This window comes from Thamnophis sirtalis, unplaced genomic scaffold, assembly GCF_051295495.1.
Source record: "Thamnophis sirtalis isolate CommonGarterSnake01/CBP01778 unplaced genomic scaffold, rThaSir2_p1.2 scaffold_2, whole genome shotgun sequence".
Taxonomy (NCBI): domain Eukaryota; kingdom Metazoa; phylum Chordata; class Lepidosauria; order Squamata; family Natricidae; genus Thamnophis; species Thamnophis sirtalis.
The window spans coordinates 104,998,991-105,015,401 of NW_028261382.1; the positions used below are offsets into that span (position 1 = coordinate 104,998,991).

The 16,411-nt window shown below is 44.0% G+C and overlaps 1 protein-coding gene across 9 annotated transcripts in view; it reads left to right on the forward strand.

Moving 5' to 3' along the window:
• The window catches only part of PTK2 (protein tyrosine kinase 2), a 175,890-nt gene that overhangs the window by 142,954 nt on the left and 16,525 nt on the right, over nucleotides 1-16,411 (forward strand). For all 9 annotated transcript variants that reach the window (XM_087706643.1, XM_087706641.1, XM_087706644.1 and 6 more), the window contains 3 exons: nucleotides 9,002-9,064; nucleotides 13,584-13,623; nucleotides 14,467-14,573. In XM_087706643.1, the coding sequence (XP_087562769.1) occupies nucleotides 9,002-9,064; nucleotides 13,584-13,623; nucleotides 14,467-14,573 (210 nt within the window). The remainder of the gene's footprint in view (nucleotides 1-9,001; nucleotides 9,065-13,583; nucleotides 13,624-14,466; nucleotides 14,574-16,411) is intronic.

Consider the following 16,411-nt stretch of genomic DNA (forward strand, 5'->3'; position numbering starts at 1 on the left):
TCCTATGGGACGCAATGGCTCAGTGGTTAAGACGCTGAGCTTGTCGATCAGAAAGGTCGGCAGTTCGAACCCCTAGCACTGCGTAACAGAGTAAGCTCCCGTTACTTGTCCCAGCTTCTGCCAACCTAGCAGTTCAAAAGCACATTAAAAAATGCAAGTCGAAAAATAGGAACTACTTTGGTGGGAAGGTAACAGTGCTCCATGCTCCTTTGGCGTTTAGTCATGCTGGCCACATGACCACGGAGACGTCTTTGGACAGCGCTGGCTCTTCGGCTTTGAAATGGAGATGAGCACCACCCCCTAGAGTGGGAACAACTAGCACATATGTTTCCTTTACTTTAGCCATTCCTATAACATCAAATCTTTCTAATCAACAAAACATTGGTACTAATCACCATTGCAAAGATCATAGTTATATCAGGGTCTGAAAAGCTTCCTTTGATTCTCTCTATTAGTGTTTCTCAACTTTAAGCACGGATAGTCCTCAACTTACGATGACAATTGAGTCCAGAGTTTTTGTTGTAAACCGCAATATTTCTTAAGTGAGTTTTGCCCCAATTTACTACCTTTCTTGCCTTGGTTGTTAAGTGAATCATTGCAGTTGATAAGTTAGTAAGCCAGTTCTTCAGCGAATCTGGCCTCCCCCGTGAATTTGCTTGTCAAAAAGTCGCAAAAGGTGATCACGTGACTCCGGAGACATTGCAACCGTCATAAATATGAATCGGTTGTCAAGCATCTGAATTTGGATCACGTGATCATGGGGGATGCTACAAAGGTCGTAACTGTAAAAAACGGTCATAAGTCACTTTTTTCAGTGCCGTTGTGACTTTGAACCAGGGGTGAGTTCCTGCCAGTTCTAACCTCTTCTCTAGAAGAGGTTCCACAAATGTACAGTGCCGTTTAGAACCGGTTCCAGCTCCCTCCCCCCGCCCGCCGGCACACCATCAAGATGAAGAGCGAGAGGAGGAATTCTGGGAGTTGAAGTCCACAAGTCTTAAAGTTGTTAAGTTTGAACACCCCTGGGGTTTCTTTTTCTAAAGGGTGAGGGGTGCAAAAGGGTCTTGTAACTTGACAGCTTTAAGACTTGCATGCTTCAAATGCCAGAGTTTCTGAGCCAACATTTTGGTTGCTAAGCAGGAGCGTTGTTAAGTGAGTTTCACCACATTTTACGAGTTGGCCATGACCACCCAGTCACATGACTGCCAAGCCACTTCCACTTGTCACATGGCCGGCAAGCCACTCCCACAAAGGCCACACCTACGGAAGAGGTTCTAAAAATTTTTGAAACCCACCACTGCTTTGAACAGTCCCTAAACAAACTTCTGTAAATCGAGAACCACCTATATGTGGATTTCAACTCCCAGGGAATTGAAGTTCAGGCACCTTAAGAGTTGCCAAGGTTGAGAAACATTGCTTTGTATTAGGTAAAGGTAAAGGTTCCTCTCACACATATGTGCTAGTCGTTCCTGACTCTAGGGGGCGGTGCTCATCTCCATTGCAAAGCCGAAGTGCCAGTGCTGTCCAAAGTCATCTCCATGGTCATGTGGCCGGCATGACTCAATGCCGAAGGCGCCCGGAACGCTGTTACCTTCCCACCAAAGTGGTCCCTATTTTTCTACTTTTTACATGCTTAAGCTGGCAGAAGCTGGGACAAGTAACGGGAGCTCACTCCGTTATGCGGCGCTAGGGATTCGAACCGCCGAACTGCCGGCCTTTTTGATCGACAAGCTCAGCGTCTTAGCATTGAGCCACCACGTCCCTTGCACCAGTACACCATGATTTGTGGGTTGTTGATAGTGGAGCATCACAGTGCATTGCTAGGGATAGAAAAAGGTTTGTAAAATTGACCACGAGCAAGGAACATGTATTTTTGGCAAATGGATGGAAGGTGGGGGCGTCTGGTGAAGGTAATGCATGTTGTTCATTTCTAACTGAGCAGTTACCAAAAGTAAAAAGTAGAAAGTAAAAGCCTATTTAAACTGCAGTGTCTCTGTATGCTGGTTTGTGTGTTCTCCAACACAACTTTCACAACGCTTCTCTGAACACACTCGCTCTCCCAGCGGGGAGCTTCCCTAACACTTTCTATTAAAGAAATGAATTGCTTGTCATCTTATCAGTGTGTGTGTGTGTGTGGGAGGGGGGACTGTTTGTTTGTAAATCTCACCATTTCTTTTCAGGGTTTTCTTTTCAAACATTTCCACCCACATACGCTTCAGTGCCCATCCCAGATTTACTAAGGAAGCATCATCAACAACAACAACATGGATGGAATTTTTTTGATGCTAAAGCTGGGTTTTATGATTATTTTTTTTTGCTTTTGAATAAAAGAAGAAGAAGCAGGGCTTGGTTTTCCCTCCGTTGTGCATTTTTTCCCACTATGTGAAGGGAAAGCGGCATGGAATGCAGTAGAACTGTCCAGTTTTTCTTTGCGGAAAGGGGCGGTTACTGCTAATTATATCTTGGGCATCCCAAGAGAATTCAGCTAAATGAGGGCCTGTGAATAGTTTGGTTTTGCACCGTTTGCATGGAAGTCACTGCTGTTGGAGGCTGTGCTAGTGTGCAGTTGCAGTTTGTGTAACAGAGCCTTCTTACCCAGCTGGATGTATCTGGGTTTGTTGCACCTGGAGGCTGTTCAATTGATATGCTGTGCCTTCAAGTTGTGCACTGGTTCTATAGTGTCACGTAAAGCAAAAAACGATGACACAACTCCAAAACTTTTGAGGAAATGGTGTGGTTGTTCATTTTAGTGGGGGGGACACTAACTTCTAGTGCTTCTGTCCATGGTCAGTGTCCTGCTTGGAAAACACACACAAACACACCTATAATGACACAGTGGCTCAGACACTGGGCTTGTTGGCTAGAAAGCCAGCAGTCTTTTAAGTTCAAGACCCGAGTGCCATCCAATGGGGTGAGCTCCCGTGGTCGCCTCAGCTCATGCCAGTCTAGCAGTTTGAAAACATACAAATGTGAGTAGATAAATAGGTATCACTTTGGTGCAAAAGCAATAGCGCTCTGTGACATTAGTGCTGGTTACTTGACCATGGAAATGTCTTTGGACAGCGTTGAAGCGTTCAGTGGCCTTGAAACGGAAATGGACACCATCCCCCAGAGTCAGCAAGGACTAGCAGAGTAAAATCCACAGGGACTCCTTATACTGTGCATATGCATATACTGTATATGTTTGTGTGTGTGTATTTATATAATTAGTGTTGTATATCAGTGATTGTAAATGCAATACATACTTAAGCTTTATCATGGGACGCTAACACGTTAATGTACATTATTTCCAGAGGGAATGACTCCTCACACACCTACGGACTTCCCAAATCTTCCTTTGCTGGGAACTTTGTATGGGACCGTACTTTATAAAAGAATCATTTATTTTATTCCAATATTTTCTTCTGTAAACCTTTGCATTCTTTTTTTTTTCTTATGTACTTTGCAACTTTGTTGCTCACAGAGCCCTAAGATTTTCTGTGATTTCACTAAAAATAGAGGCACATGCCGTTCCTTGTGCTAAAAGCTTCACATTTACAAGAGCGCAGAAACAATCCTGCAAGATAACACACACAAATAACAAGGGGAGCCGGCAGCCGAGGAAGCCTACGCTAAAAGATTATATTTTAAAAGTTAACCGATCGATGGTAGTGCCAGGGCTGCCATGCAGAGAAATTAGTTCATTTCATTGGAAAGCTAAATACAGTGTCACCTTGGGGTAGCAGCAGTACTTTGACTTACATCCCGCTTTCTTAGTGCTTTTTCAGCCCTCTCTAAGCGGTTTACAGAGTCATCCTCTTGCCCCCCAACAATCTGGGTCCTCATTTTACCCATCTCGGAAGGATGGAAGGATGAGTCAACCTTGAACCGGTGAGATTTGAACTGCCGAACCGCAGCTAGCAGTCAGCTGAAGTACCCTGCAGTACTGCACTCTAACCACTGCACCACCATGGCTCTGCAAATGGCGGTCCCTTTCATCTAATTTCTGTAGCGATTCTCAGTCATCCAGGTCATGGTTGTTGCAAAGGTGCTTTTCCAGGAGGCAACTGGACTGTCTTGTTTTTTTCTTTTCCATGAGAAGCAAAACATCTTCAAAAGAAAGAAAACAAGAAAGTCCAGTTGCCTCCTGAAAAAGCACCTTTGGGACTTCGTCTAATTTGTTTAGGACATCTTGTACAGGGCTGTCAAACTCGCGGGCCGTGGGCTGGATGCGTCGTGCATGCCCAGTTCAGCGAAGGGAAAATAAGTTGCGACCCGTCACACGACGACGCCTTGATGACGCGAATATAAACCCTTGATCTTGTAGAAGTCTGCCCATATGGTCCAATCTTCAACAAGTTGCCATCACACTCAAATTTATGGACAAGGTTCAGCAAACATCTGTACATCCAATTATCCGTTCTATCTTTTCTGCTAAATGATGCGAGTGGTCTACTTTGGCTCAAACTCATGATGCCCCATCAATTCACGATCCTGCACTTCAGATATCTGCAATGTGTAATATATCTTTCTGAATTCTGAGTTATCCCTTCCACATCGGATATATGGAAGAGGAAAAAGAAGTGGAGTAATTCGTTGGCATTCTCAGATCGAAAGGCTGTTTCCTGTCCTTAATAACGTGGTTTCTGGATCTCGTTCTATTGAGCCATTTGAATGTTGCCAGATGTCTCCATCTTGGTCTTGACAGCAACAGAATGAAGAGTTTTGTGATGACTTAACAAATCAATTTTATTATCCCAGAAGTCTTTTTTAAAGCTATCTGCATTCATCTGATGAACTGGGTGCAATCCTATAGTTGTAGAGAGGTAAGAAAAGGGCTGGTGAACATGTGAAAGATTGCTTTGTTAACTAGGAGATATGGAAACATTTTTTTAAAAAATTGCAGTAAATGCTTAAAAAAAGAACCAGGAAGGATATGCAAAAGAAGAAGAAGTGCACGCTGTAAAAAATTGAAATGCCAAAGTAGCATTAAGATTGGAACTGCATTTTAAAGTATTTTGAATAATTTATGACTTCAGAACCCTTGTCACAATCAAGTTAGTATCAGGGAGTAAATTAGTACAATATGAATTGTAAATCAGAATGAGAGCTAATCAAGGTTCCTATGTCACCTAAAAATTACATCTGTATTTAAGAATCAAACAAAAAGCTAACCTTGTGAAGAAAAACCCAAACTTTGAATGTATTACAAGTCTATATGTAGAATTATAGTCCATAGATGGCTTCCCAGTTGAATTAAATTCCGTTTCAGGGTTTTTCTTTTTCAAATTTTATTTTTGACAGTGACACATAATCCTACAACTTCTTTTGGCATTCTATTAAAGAGGGAATTATGTGTGATTTCCAGTAAAAGACTTAAAGCATCCTAGCAACTGTCACCATCAACAAAGCCAATTTGGTATACTTTGTAGTGATATATGGTTTTGGTGCAGTTTAACTGAAAGACATCTGCTAAGAAAGCAAATTCAGCCTTAAAATTTATTTCATTCTAAAATAGACTGTCTTCCAGAATGGTTGAGCTTTACATCATTGTCCCCAGATATTTAAAAAAAAAAAAAAGACTTTTGCGACCTACTTGGGTCATTGAGGATTAGATGGCGTAAATGTTTTTTTGCTGTTATATTACATTTCCAAAAGGTTCTAGAAATGGATTTTAATTTTGTTAATCATCAGGGTAATGGTCCAGTGTAAAATATCTTGGTAAATTTAATATTTATTTTCCAGTGATATTGTTACATTAATTATTCTGTTTCACTGGTGCACCCATTTAAAAACCACATTAGCAGCAGATCATAACTCTTCCATCACTATTTCTTGAAGTTGAAAAACTTGGGAAGATTTAAACCTGCCTCTAAATCTATTCTGAGCCATGCAAGCTGAGAGTGGGTGACTTTGGGCCCATCACTCTCAACCCACTGAGTAGATGTTGGAAATGATCCCAACAATATGAAGGGAAATGCCACGGAAACCATGTTCAGCTCCTGGAGCAAAGACCCCAACAAATAAGGTTGAGCCACGGGCTGCATACATTGAGTGCCACGTGGCAAGCCCAACAATTACGGCTGGTCCCGCTCCTAAAGGAGGAGGCTTGCTGATGGGCTTTCAAACTTCTTTGTAAAGAAGGGATTCCCAATTTTACGACTTGTGGACTTCGACTCCCAGAACTCCTCAGACAACACGTCGCAAAATTGTCATGGTTGGAGGCTCCTGCTGCAAAGGGCTGGGTATCCATTTGAATGTCTTACAAATCAGTCATTTATGAACGGAGGAACAAGAGACAAAGTTATCCCAAAGGTGCTTTTTCAGGAGGCAACTGGACTTTCTTGTGTTTTCTTTTGAAGACTTTTCGCTTCTCATCCCAGAAGCTTCTTCAGCTCTGGCAGGATAGTGGGGAAATGGAAAGATTTATATTCCTGGCAGGTAGCTGCAATTTGCATCCTTTTAGAGTAGGGCTGTCAAACTCCCAGCCCACGGGCCGGATGCCTCAAGTGCTGGCCATACCCATGCCCCATGTCACGAAGGGAAAAGTCCCAATACGCCACGTGGCACTGCTGTGAGTTTGACACCCTGTTTTATTGGAGGTTTCTCTCTGTCCTCAGGGTCACCTAAGTAGTGCAAATGCTTTCTGTAGTCTGCAGTTTTTTTTCCTCCGGAAATCCATTCCTACTCCCACACTATTGAAAAGTTGTTCATCCCAAATTGTATAACTAAAAGTCTGTAGAGATTCTCAGGCATCCAAAGAAAAAGCACCTTTGGGACAACCATGGCTTGGATGACTGAGAATCTCTACAGACTTTAAGAAATAGAGTCAATTCTCTGCATGGGTGCTGAACAGGGGATAGTTCCTGTTTCCCCCTCCCTGCATAAGCAGGAAAAAAACGGTAAGCAGAGTATTTGATTAAACACCAAATGGAGCTGTGTGGTTGAATGAGGAATTAGGTTGGGCCCTTGTGGTTCCAAATCCAGAAAAATACAATTTAATACCAAGAAATAATGTAGACATGCTCAACCTGTTCTTCTTGATACTTTTAATTTTCACTTAAATTAGGCTAATCTTCTTCAACAAAGACTTCTTACAATATGAAACCTATTTCTATTGCCACATACGTTTTGATGCACTTTGGCTAAGTGTTGCCTCAAAGTAAGCACCCATCCACCTCTGATCATTTGAGACTCAAGTCTGCAAACAGAATAGCCAGCAGGGAAAGGAAATACAAGTGGTGACAGCGGCTGGGATAACTGTCTATGGTAATTTGTAACACAGGTAGTTAGGTGTGGTACAGATATTCTTCGGATGGTAAGGTGATTTTTAAAGTGATGACCCAGATGTTTAAAGATTTGCAAATTAGGTAGGTAGGTAGATAGATAGGTAAATTTGTATATATAGATGGATAGATTTGGATAGATAGATTGATAAATAGATAATACAATACAATAGCAGAGTTGGAAGGGACCTTGGAGATCTTCTAGTCCAACCTCCTGCCTAGGCAGGAAACCTTATACCATTCCAGACAAATGGCTATCCAGCATCTTCTTAAAGACTTCCAGTGTTGGGGCATTCACAACTTCTGGAGGCAAAGCTGTTCCACTGATTAATTGTTGTAACTGTCAGGAAATTTCTCCTCAGTTCTCAGTTGCTTCTCTGCTTGATTAGTTTCCACCCATTGCTTGTTGTTCTACCCTCAGGTGCCTTGGAGAATAGTTTGACTCCCTCTTCTTTGTGGCAACCACTGAGATATTGGAAGACTGCTATCATGTCACCTCTAGTCCTTCTTATCATTAAACTAGACATAGCCTGTTCCTGCAACCGTTCTTCATAGGTTTTAGCCTCCAGTCCCCTCATCCTCTTTGTTGCTCTTCTCTGCACTCTTTCCAGAGTCTCCACATCTTTTCTACATCGTGGCGACCAAAACTGAATGCAGTATTCCAAGTGTGGCCTTACGAAGGCATTATAAAGTGTATTAACACCTCACGTGATCTTGATTCTATCCCTCTGATATAGATTGATAGATTTGTATAGATGGATGGATAAATTTATGTAGACAGATTTAGATTTGTGTAGATAGATTTGTATAAGGTGGGTGGATAGATAGAAAGAGAAAGAAAGAAGGAAAGAATAAATCAACTATCACAACTCTTATTTTTCTTGGTTTGGAAAGGGTTTTTTTTTTAGTTTTGCATATTACCCTATTCAGTATCAGATGATGGGTATGATCCCTAGGACTTTAGGGTGTACTCATGAACACAGCCCTTCTTTTTTAATTTTGAAATTCCAAGAAGACCGTCCCTTTCTGGCTTCTCCAAAGAGTTAATAACAGCCAGATTCCCTCCCTCCCTTCCTTCCTCCTCTCCTAAGCCAGGGCAGTGCTGGGCGCAGACGGTCTTCCTCCTAACCTTCTCGGTCTCGGTGCTTTTAGAGAGCCTGAGCAATTGGCCCCGTTCGGGAAGCTTGGCGAGGGAGCCAAGTACATTTAAGCCTTCCTCAAGCAGGAAACGGGAATTAATGCGCAGCATTTCTCATCCTGTGGTTGAAACTTTTTGCAGCTAGGAAGAAGCGGCAGCTGTGCGGAGCTGCTCCTTGCTGCTGCCTGCTGCTCTTCCTCCTCCTCCTCCCGAGAGAATTAAAATGCAGGTTTTCCAATGTTGTCTTGGGGAAATGGTACTCTCAATATTTATCTCAAAGCCTTTATTATGTGCAAGCAAACAGTGGGTAGATGGAAAGGGTTGTTGTTGTTGTTTTTGCTGGGGTGGAAGTCTTGAGAAGGTTCGGTGTCTTAAGTTTTGCAAAAGCCAGTTGTGGCGGGGGGGGGAGCAACATTGGGATAGAAAGAAGAGGAATGTAATAACATCTCCCTTACTCGAAGCCTACTTCTTCCCCGCCCTTCCTCCCCCCCCCTTAGCAACATTTCCTTTGCTTCTGCTAATCATTCTAATTCCTCGGCTCTCTGACCCGCTGCGCTCTTGAAACCTCCGATCCAAACCCACGTGTGTTTTCTCTTCCTAGAAACCCGATGTGAGGCTGTCGAGAGGGAGCATTGATCGAGAGGACGGAGGTCTCCAGGGTCCGGTAAGCACACCTTCTCACCCGTCAAGCAAAATCTGCTGCTTTTGATTCCCCCCCCCTCACTTTTATCGTTTTATTAATTTATAATATGGCATACCAAAAGGATACGAAAGCAAAAATATTAGGGAAATTAGGAAAGGGAAAAAGGGGAAGTGGATATTGGGGGGGGGGGGAAAGGAAAAAGACGGGAAAAAAAGGCACTGACCTCTGATTCCTTTGGGGCAGTAAAAGCTCTACCCTCAACTTTTTACTTTTTCACAATAATAGAAACCAGCCATTTTCATAACAAAAAATCCATCTGATCAGTGAAACCCAAAATCAAAGTTTCCTTTCCCCCCCCACCTGAAGCACAAAGTCCAGAAGTGATTTCCAAGTAGAAATGAAAGTATTTGCATTTTTTTTCTTTGATCAAAGCAATTAATTTGGCCATCTCTGCTAATTTCATCAGTTTTTGTAGCCCTTCATCCCTTGTGAGGTTTGAGGTGACCTTCCATTTCTTGCTGCTTTTGATTTTTCTCTGTGGGGAATGAGGTTCCCCTCCCCATCTGCTTTCAGGAGATGAATTCCGATTCGCTTCAGGTTGCACCCAAGGATTATATTTCCGTGAAACACTTCAGGATGCTCGGCTGTTCCCCACAACTCTCTGGGAGTAACTTGTTCCCCTGCTGACTCTGGAACAGATGCATTCTTTCCTTGCGCAGGATTTTTTCGTTATTTTTCATAAAATAAAATTACTTTTTGGTTTCATCGATGGATTAGGAAGATCGTGGATTGCTGATGTACTACTCCCAAGTGGGCTATTGGAAAAACCAAAATAGAATCGCTTTCCGATGTTGGGAATCCAATTCACACATTTTGTGGCTTGCTCAATTTTCAGGGATTGGAAGGGAAGGTAAAGAAAACGTCCTCGCTTTGGCTCTACGCAGGTAGCTTGTTTTATCAGACAAGCCATGGTTTGTTAGTAGATAATTATGCTGGTAATGTGATGGTAATGAACATTTGTTTTGTTAGGACAGTTCGTCCTCATCTTAGGACCACAATTGAATCTGAAATTTTTGTTGAAATGTTTAGGTGAAACATTAGTTAAGTTATTTTTGCCCCATTTTATGACCTTTTGTGCCACAGTTGTTAAGCGAATCACAGCAGTTGTTACCGTGTTTCCCCGAAAATAAGACAGAGTCTTATTTTCTTTTGACCCCCGAAATTGTGCTTGGCCTTATTTTTGGGGAGGTCTTTCTATTTTCGAGGTGCAGAAGGAGGCGAGCGTGGTCACCTCATGGCTGCTGCTGTGTTGCAATATTTTCAGGGAGGGCTTATTTTCGGGGAGGGCTTATTTTCAGGGAGGGCTTATTTTCAGGGGAGGGCTTATTTTCATGGAAACAGGATAGTAACATGGTTGTTAAGTGAATCTGGCTTCCACATTGACTTCGTTTGTTAGAAGGTCTCAAAAGGGGATCCCATGATCCTCGGGGACACGGCAACCGTCATAAACACGAGTCGGTTGCCAAGCATCTGAATTTTGATCATGTGACTATGGGGATGCTGCAATGGTCACAAGTGTGAAAAACGATCATAAGCCACTTTTGTCAGTGCTGTTGTAACTTTGGTCCCTAAATGAACTGTTGCAAGTCGAGGACTGCCTGTAGATAATGCTAAGTAGATCTCTGGCATTTGCTAGGAAAGCTCTTGAGAAGAAACGTTTCTAGGTAGCAGGATCTTAATGTTTACTGTGTGTTCTAGTGCAGCAGGGGTGGGTTTCTGCCAGCATTAATTGCCAATTCGGTGTGTACGCAATTTTGCAGTGAGTGCGCATGCCTGACGCGCGCTCTGTGCACTTATCAAAATGCCTATAAATAGGTCTGCGCATGCGCAGAACATTTTAAAAAGTTAAAAAAAGATGTTGCGGCGACTGGGACACCAGTTCAGGGGCGTGGTGAGCATGCTGTCCCTATTGGTTCGGAGACCCAGTTGCCATTTCTACTACCAGTTCTACTGAACTGGTGCGAACCATTGGAACCCACCTCTATAGTGCAGGGGTCTCTAACCTTGGCAACTTTAAGCCTGGCAGGCTTCAACTCTGGGAGTTGAAGCCTGCCAGGCTTAAAGTTGCCAATATAGGGGGGTACCTGGCTCTATAGTAGTAACTGTGAGAGGGATCTTGGAGTCCTAGTGGACAACCATTTAAATAGGAGCCAGCCGTGTGCAGCAGCTGCCAAAAAAGCCAACACAGTTCTAGGCTGCATCAACAGAGGGATAGAATCAAGATCACGTGAAGTAATGCCACTTTATAAGGCCTTGGTAAGGCCACGCTTGGAATACGGCATTCAGTTTTGGTTACCACGATGTAGAAAAGATGTGGAGACTCTAGAAAGTGTGTAGAGAAGAGCAACAAAGATGATTAGGGGACTGGAGACTAAAACATATGAAGAACGGTTGCAGGAACTGGGTATGTCTAGTTTGATGAAAAGAAGGACTAGGGGAGACATGATAGCAGTCTTCCAATATCTATGGGGTTGCCACAAAGAAGAGGGAGTCAAACTATTCTCCAAGGCACCTGAGTGTAGAATAAGAAGCAGTGGGTGGAAACTAATCACTAATCAGGAAAGCATTTCTGTGAACCTGTATGGAAAATGCACCTGCAAGTTTATTTTTCCCCTACCTTTCTCGGTTCAAAATGCTGAGAGAGCTGACCCAGGATGTGTGACTTGAAATCCGCCGTGATTCAATAGTGAAATACAGGTGAAACTCGAAAAACTAGAATATCGTGAAAAAGTTCATTTATTTCAGTAATGCAACTTAAAAGGTGAAACTAATATATGAGACAGATTCATTACATGCAAAGCAAGATAGTTCAAGCCGTGATTTGTCATAATTGTGATGATTATTGCTTACAGCTCATGAAAATCCCAATTCCACAATCTCAGAAAATTAGAATATTGTGAAAAGGTGCCATATTCTAGGCTCAAAGTGTCCCACTCTAAGCAGCTAATTAAGCCATAACACCTGCAAAGGGTTCCTGAGCCTTTAAATGGTCTCTCAGTCTGGTTCAGTAGGAATCACAATCATGGGAAAGACTGCTGACCTGACAGTTGGGCAGAAAACCATCATTGACACCCTCCATAAGGAGGGAAAGTCTCAAAAGGTAATTGCAAAAGATGTTGGATGTTCCCAAAGTGCTGTATCAAAGCACATTAATAGAAAGTTATGTGGATGGGAAAAGTGTGGAAGAAAAAGGTGCACAAGCAGCAGGGATGACCGCAGCCTGGAGAGGATTGTCAGGAAAAGGCCATTCAAAAGTGTTGGGGGCTTTCACAAGGAGTGGACTGAGGCTGGAGTCAGTGCATCAAGAGCCACCACCCACAGACGGATCCTGGACATGGGCTTCAAATGTCATATTCCTCTTGTCAAGCAGCTCCTGAATATCAAACAACGCCAGAAGCGTCTTACCTGGGCTAAAGAAAAACAGACCTGGTCTGTTGCTCAGTGGTCCAAAGTCCTCTTTTCTGATGAGAGCAACTTTTGCATCTCATTTGGAAACCAAGGACCCAGAGTATGGAGGAAGAATGGAGAGGCACACACTGCAAGATGCTTAAAGTCCAGGGTGAAGTTTCCACAGTCTGTGTTGATTTGGGGAGCCATGTCATCTGCTGGTGTTGGTTCCCTGTGGTCCATTGTCCTTCATTAAGTCCAGGGTCAACGCAGCCATCTACCAGGAGATTTTGGAGCCCTTCATGCTTCCTTCCGCAGACGAGCTTTTTGGGGATGCTGACTTCATTTTCCAGCAGGACTTGGCACCTGCCCACACTGCCAAAAGCACCAAAACCTGGTTCAATGACCGTGGGATTACTGTGCTTGATTGGCCAGCAAACTCGCCTGACCTGAACCCCATAGGGAATCTATGGGGCATTGCCAAGAGAAAGATGAGAGACATGAGACCGAACAATGCAGAAGAGCTAAAGGCCGCTATTGAAGCATCCTGGTCTTCTATAACACCTCAGCAGTGCCATAGGCTGATAGTTTCCATGCCACACCCCATTGAGGCAGTAATTGCTGCAAAAGGGGCCCAAACCAAGTACTGAGTACATATGTATGCTTATACTTTTCAGAGGTCCAATATTGTTCTACGTACAATCCTTGTTTTATTGATTGCATGTAATATTCTAATTTTCTGAGATGGTGGATTTGGGGTTTTCATGAGCTGTAAGCCATAATCATCACAATTATGACAAATCATGGCTTGAACTATCTTGCTTTGCATGTAATGAGTCTATCTCCTATATTAGTTTCACCTTTTAAGTTGCATTACTGAAAATAAATGAACTTTTGCACAATATTCTAATTTTTCAAGTTTATACTTATAATTTAAGTATAAAAACTTGTTTTTCTCTGAAACTGAAGAGCAATGGGAGGAGCAAATATGTGGAAAAAGCTGGATATTTGTTGTGGGGGATGAGCTGGAAGGGGCTCTGGTTGTTCATAAAACTTTTGCATGGTTAATTCGATTCATTTTAATTTGTTGCAGGCTTCCAACCAGCACATTTATCAGCCTGTGGGCAAACCAGGTATGTAAGTCACAATGTACATTTTTAGTCTCCCCTTCCTACATTTCCTGTCCTTTTAGGGAAAAAAGAGTTTGAAGTTGTGGTTAAGAGGTAGGCACCATTTTAAGAAGCAGAACAGTTAAATGGCGCAAGTTCAATTAATGCCGGTCAAGAGTAACAGATGAGTTTTCGAGTCCTCCATCTCCAGTCAATGCTGATTAGAGGATTCTTCTTTCTTTTTTCTTTCTTTCCTCTCTTCCCTTACTTCCCTTCTTTTCTTTTCTCTTTTCTTCTTCCTTCCTTCCTTCCTTCCTTCCCTCCCCCCTCCCCTCCTCTCGCTGTCCATTTCACTAACCACAATTCTTCAAAGGGGCATATTAATAAAATATTAAGTCTCTACATGGCTTTAGCTTTGGAGGTGTTAAAAAATCTGAAAGAAAGGCTTAGGGGCAAGATACCTATGCTTGGTTGCAGTAGGAGAGATTCCTTCCTTCCTTGATGATTCCATGGGCCTTGATGGTTCCATGTGGAAATGGACATCAATGAAGGTTGACTCTCTTCTTCCACTCTTGCTTGAGGATTCAGGGAATCTGATGCCCAAAGTCTCTGTGAATCAAAGGAAATCAGGAAATCCAGGTAGCATATATGTTTATTGTATACTAAAGCTCTCTACAAGAATCTGAACCACTAACAGTAAAAGCAAATTGGTGGTAGATAAGAGTCAAAGGAATTCAAGGTGGGATGGACTTAGATCTCTTGTGGGTGCGAAGGAGACTCAAGATTGATAACACGTTTGACCCCACCCTCAACCTAGTCATCTCCTGCAGACTCAACCTTATCAGGCCCAATGTCTTTTCTTCCTAGATCATGCTGCCCCACCCAAAAAGCCACCACGCCCCGGAGCTCCCAGCCACTTGGGCAGCCTTGCCAGCCTCAACAGCCCCGTGGACAGCTACAACGAAGGGGTTAAGGTACAACACTGCTCGGAAGACTTGTTCGTTAGTCCCCCAGGCACCCGTCAAGTTGGATGGATCTGTTACTCGTGTCAGAGAGGGTTTCTCCACCTCAACTTTAAGATGTGTGGCCTCTCAACTCCCAAATCCCCCCAAAACTAAAATCTATTACGTTAGGGACAATCAGATACTTAAAAACATTTGGAGCCATAAAATGGGGGTGAGGTTGGCATCACCCTTAGGAAAACCCAAGCCCCCTATGTGTGCTGCATTGTCTCATCCCATCACCCCAGGAAGCTTTCCTGCTCATCCAGCAGTAGCAACCTTTTAGTCGTGTCTTCCCCAAGCTTACCTTGGAGGGTTGAAGGACGTCTTCTACAGGCTGCCCCAGTCCCAAGCTGAGAGGCCTGAAAGCCAGGGTTTCTTGCTTTTCCAGTCATAGTTTGGAAATGGTTGGGACTCAAACTCCCCCAAACTTCTTCCTCACCCAGGCCCAACTAGGAACTCTCTGCCAGTGGCCCCATGATGTTTGCCTGGCTCTTGGCACTGGCCACAAACGTCCCCCCCAAGTCTGATATCCTGCTTCTTACCTCTGCCTGGTTATGACTAAAATGACCACTGCAGATTACATCTTCTAACTTACCATATTTTTCGGAGTATAAGATGCTCCGAAGTAGAAGACGCACCTAGCTTTTGGGAAGGAAACAAGGGGAAAAAAAGGCTGCCTCTGCCTCCCAGCAATTTGCCTCCTTGCAGCAAACAGTCTGTTTCAGTTTTAGCACAGCCTGATTAGCACAAGCAGCTGATTGTCCGGCCTCCCAACAGCAGCTGTTTCAGGCTGCAGGGATTGCCATCCCGTTTTCTGCCTCCCCACGCCCTGTTTTTGGCCTCTGCACGCCACATTCTCCTGTGTGCTGCTCCGGGAATCCAATCATGGGTTAACTTAGCCTTCTAGCCTTGAGACTGAGTATGCAAATATCAAAGTTACGCCTCCTCTGACTGGACTTCCGTTTCCTCTTCAGTTCTTATTACTCAGTCAAGCCTACGAGACTTATTTTCAACGCTCTCTTGATTAATTGCTAATATTTCAAGATTAAGGATGAATTTGCTTGGTTTTCACTGTGGATTTCTTGCTGGATTGGAGGTAAAGCGGCAGATTGCTGCCAGCCGATTCCTCCCTCGCTGTTTCCCTTAAAGGGATATCGGATCGCTACAGCTGGAGTGGGGCGTTCTCCGCCTGCCCTCCCTTAACATCAGCGCGCAAGGAAGCTGAGTCTCCCAGCGCTGCTCTCCACGCCGGATAGCACCCGCCCGCGAGCGCGGTCAGATCCGAGGCTTTGGCTTGTCGGAGCGGGTCTCCCCCCCTCCCCGCCTCCCTCCTTTGTGCCCTCGCTGGAGCGGCTGCCGGAGGATTACATGAATCGGCTGTTTGGGAATTTCCCCTGCGGTTCCTTTGAATTTCGCGCCTTTGATGCCGGTGACCTTATTTGGAAGCGCTTTTCACACATGCGCAGTAATGCCTGGGATGAGAAGGCAGATTTTGCCCGCGCGCTTGAGTTTGCGCACTCCTTCCGCCCCTCCCCTTTCCCTCACTCGAGTTTGCTGACTCAGGGAGGAGGTCGCTTCTCTTGGTCTCTGCTTCCACGTGGCGTTCTTGGCGAGTGCTTTCAATTGCATTCCTTTGTTTCGCTGATTGAGCTCTTTCAAATTCATATCATGGCTGATCAATCGGTATTGCAAGGTACTGTCCGGCCAGTTTCTGAGCCCCGCTCCCCTGGCGAGGGAGGGGCCAGCCCTGGGCCTAGTAGGGCCGCGACCAGGGCCTCTACTAGCAGGCCTCGAGCCTCATCTACTGT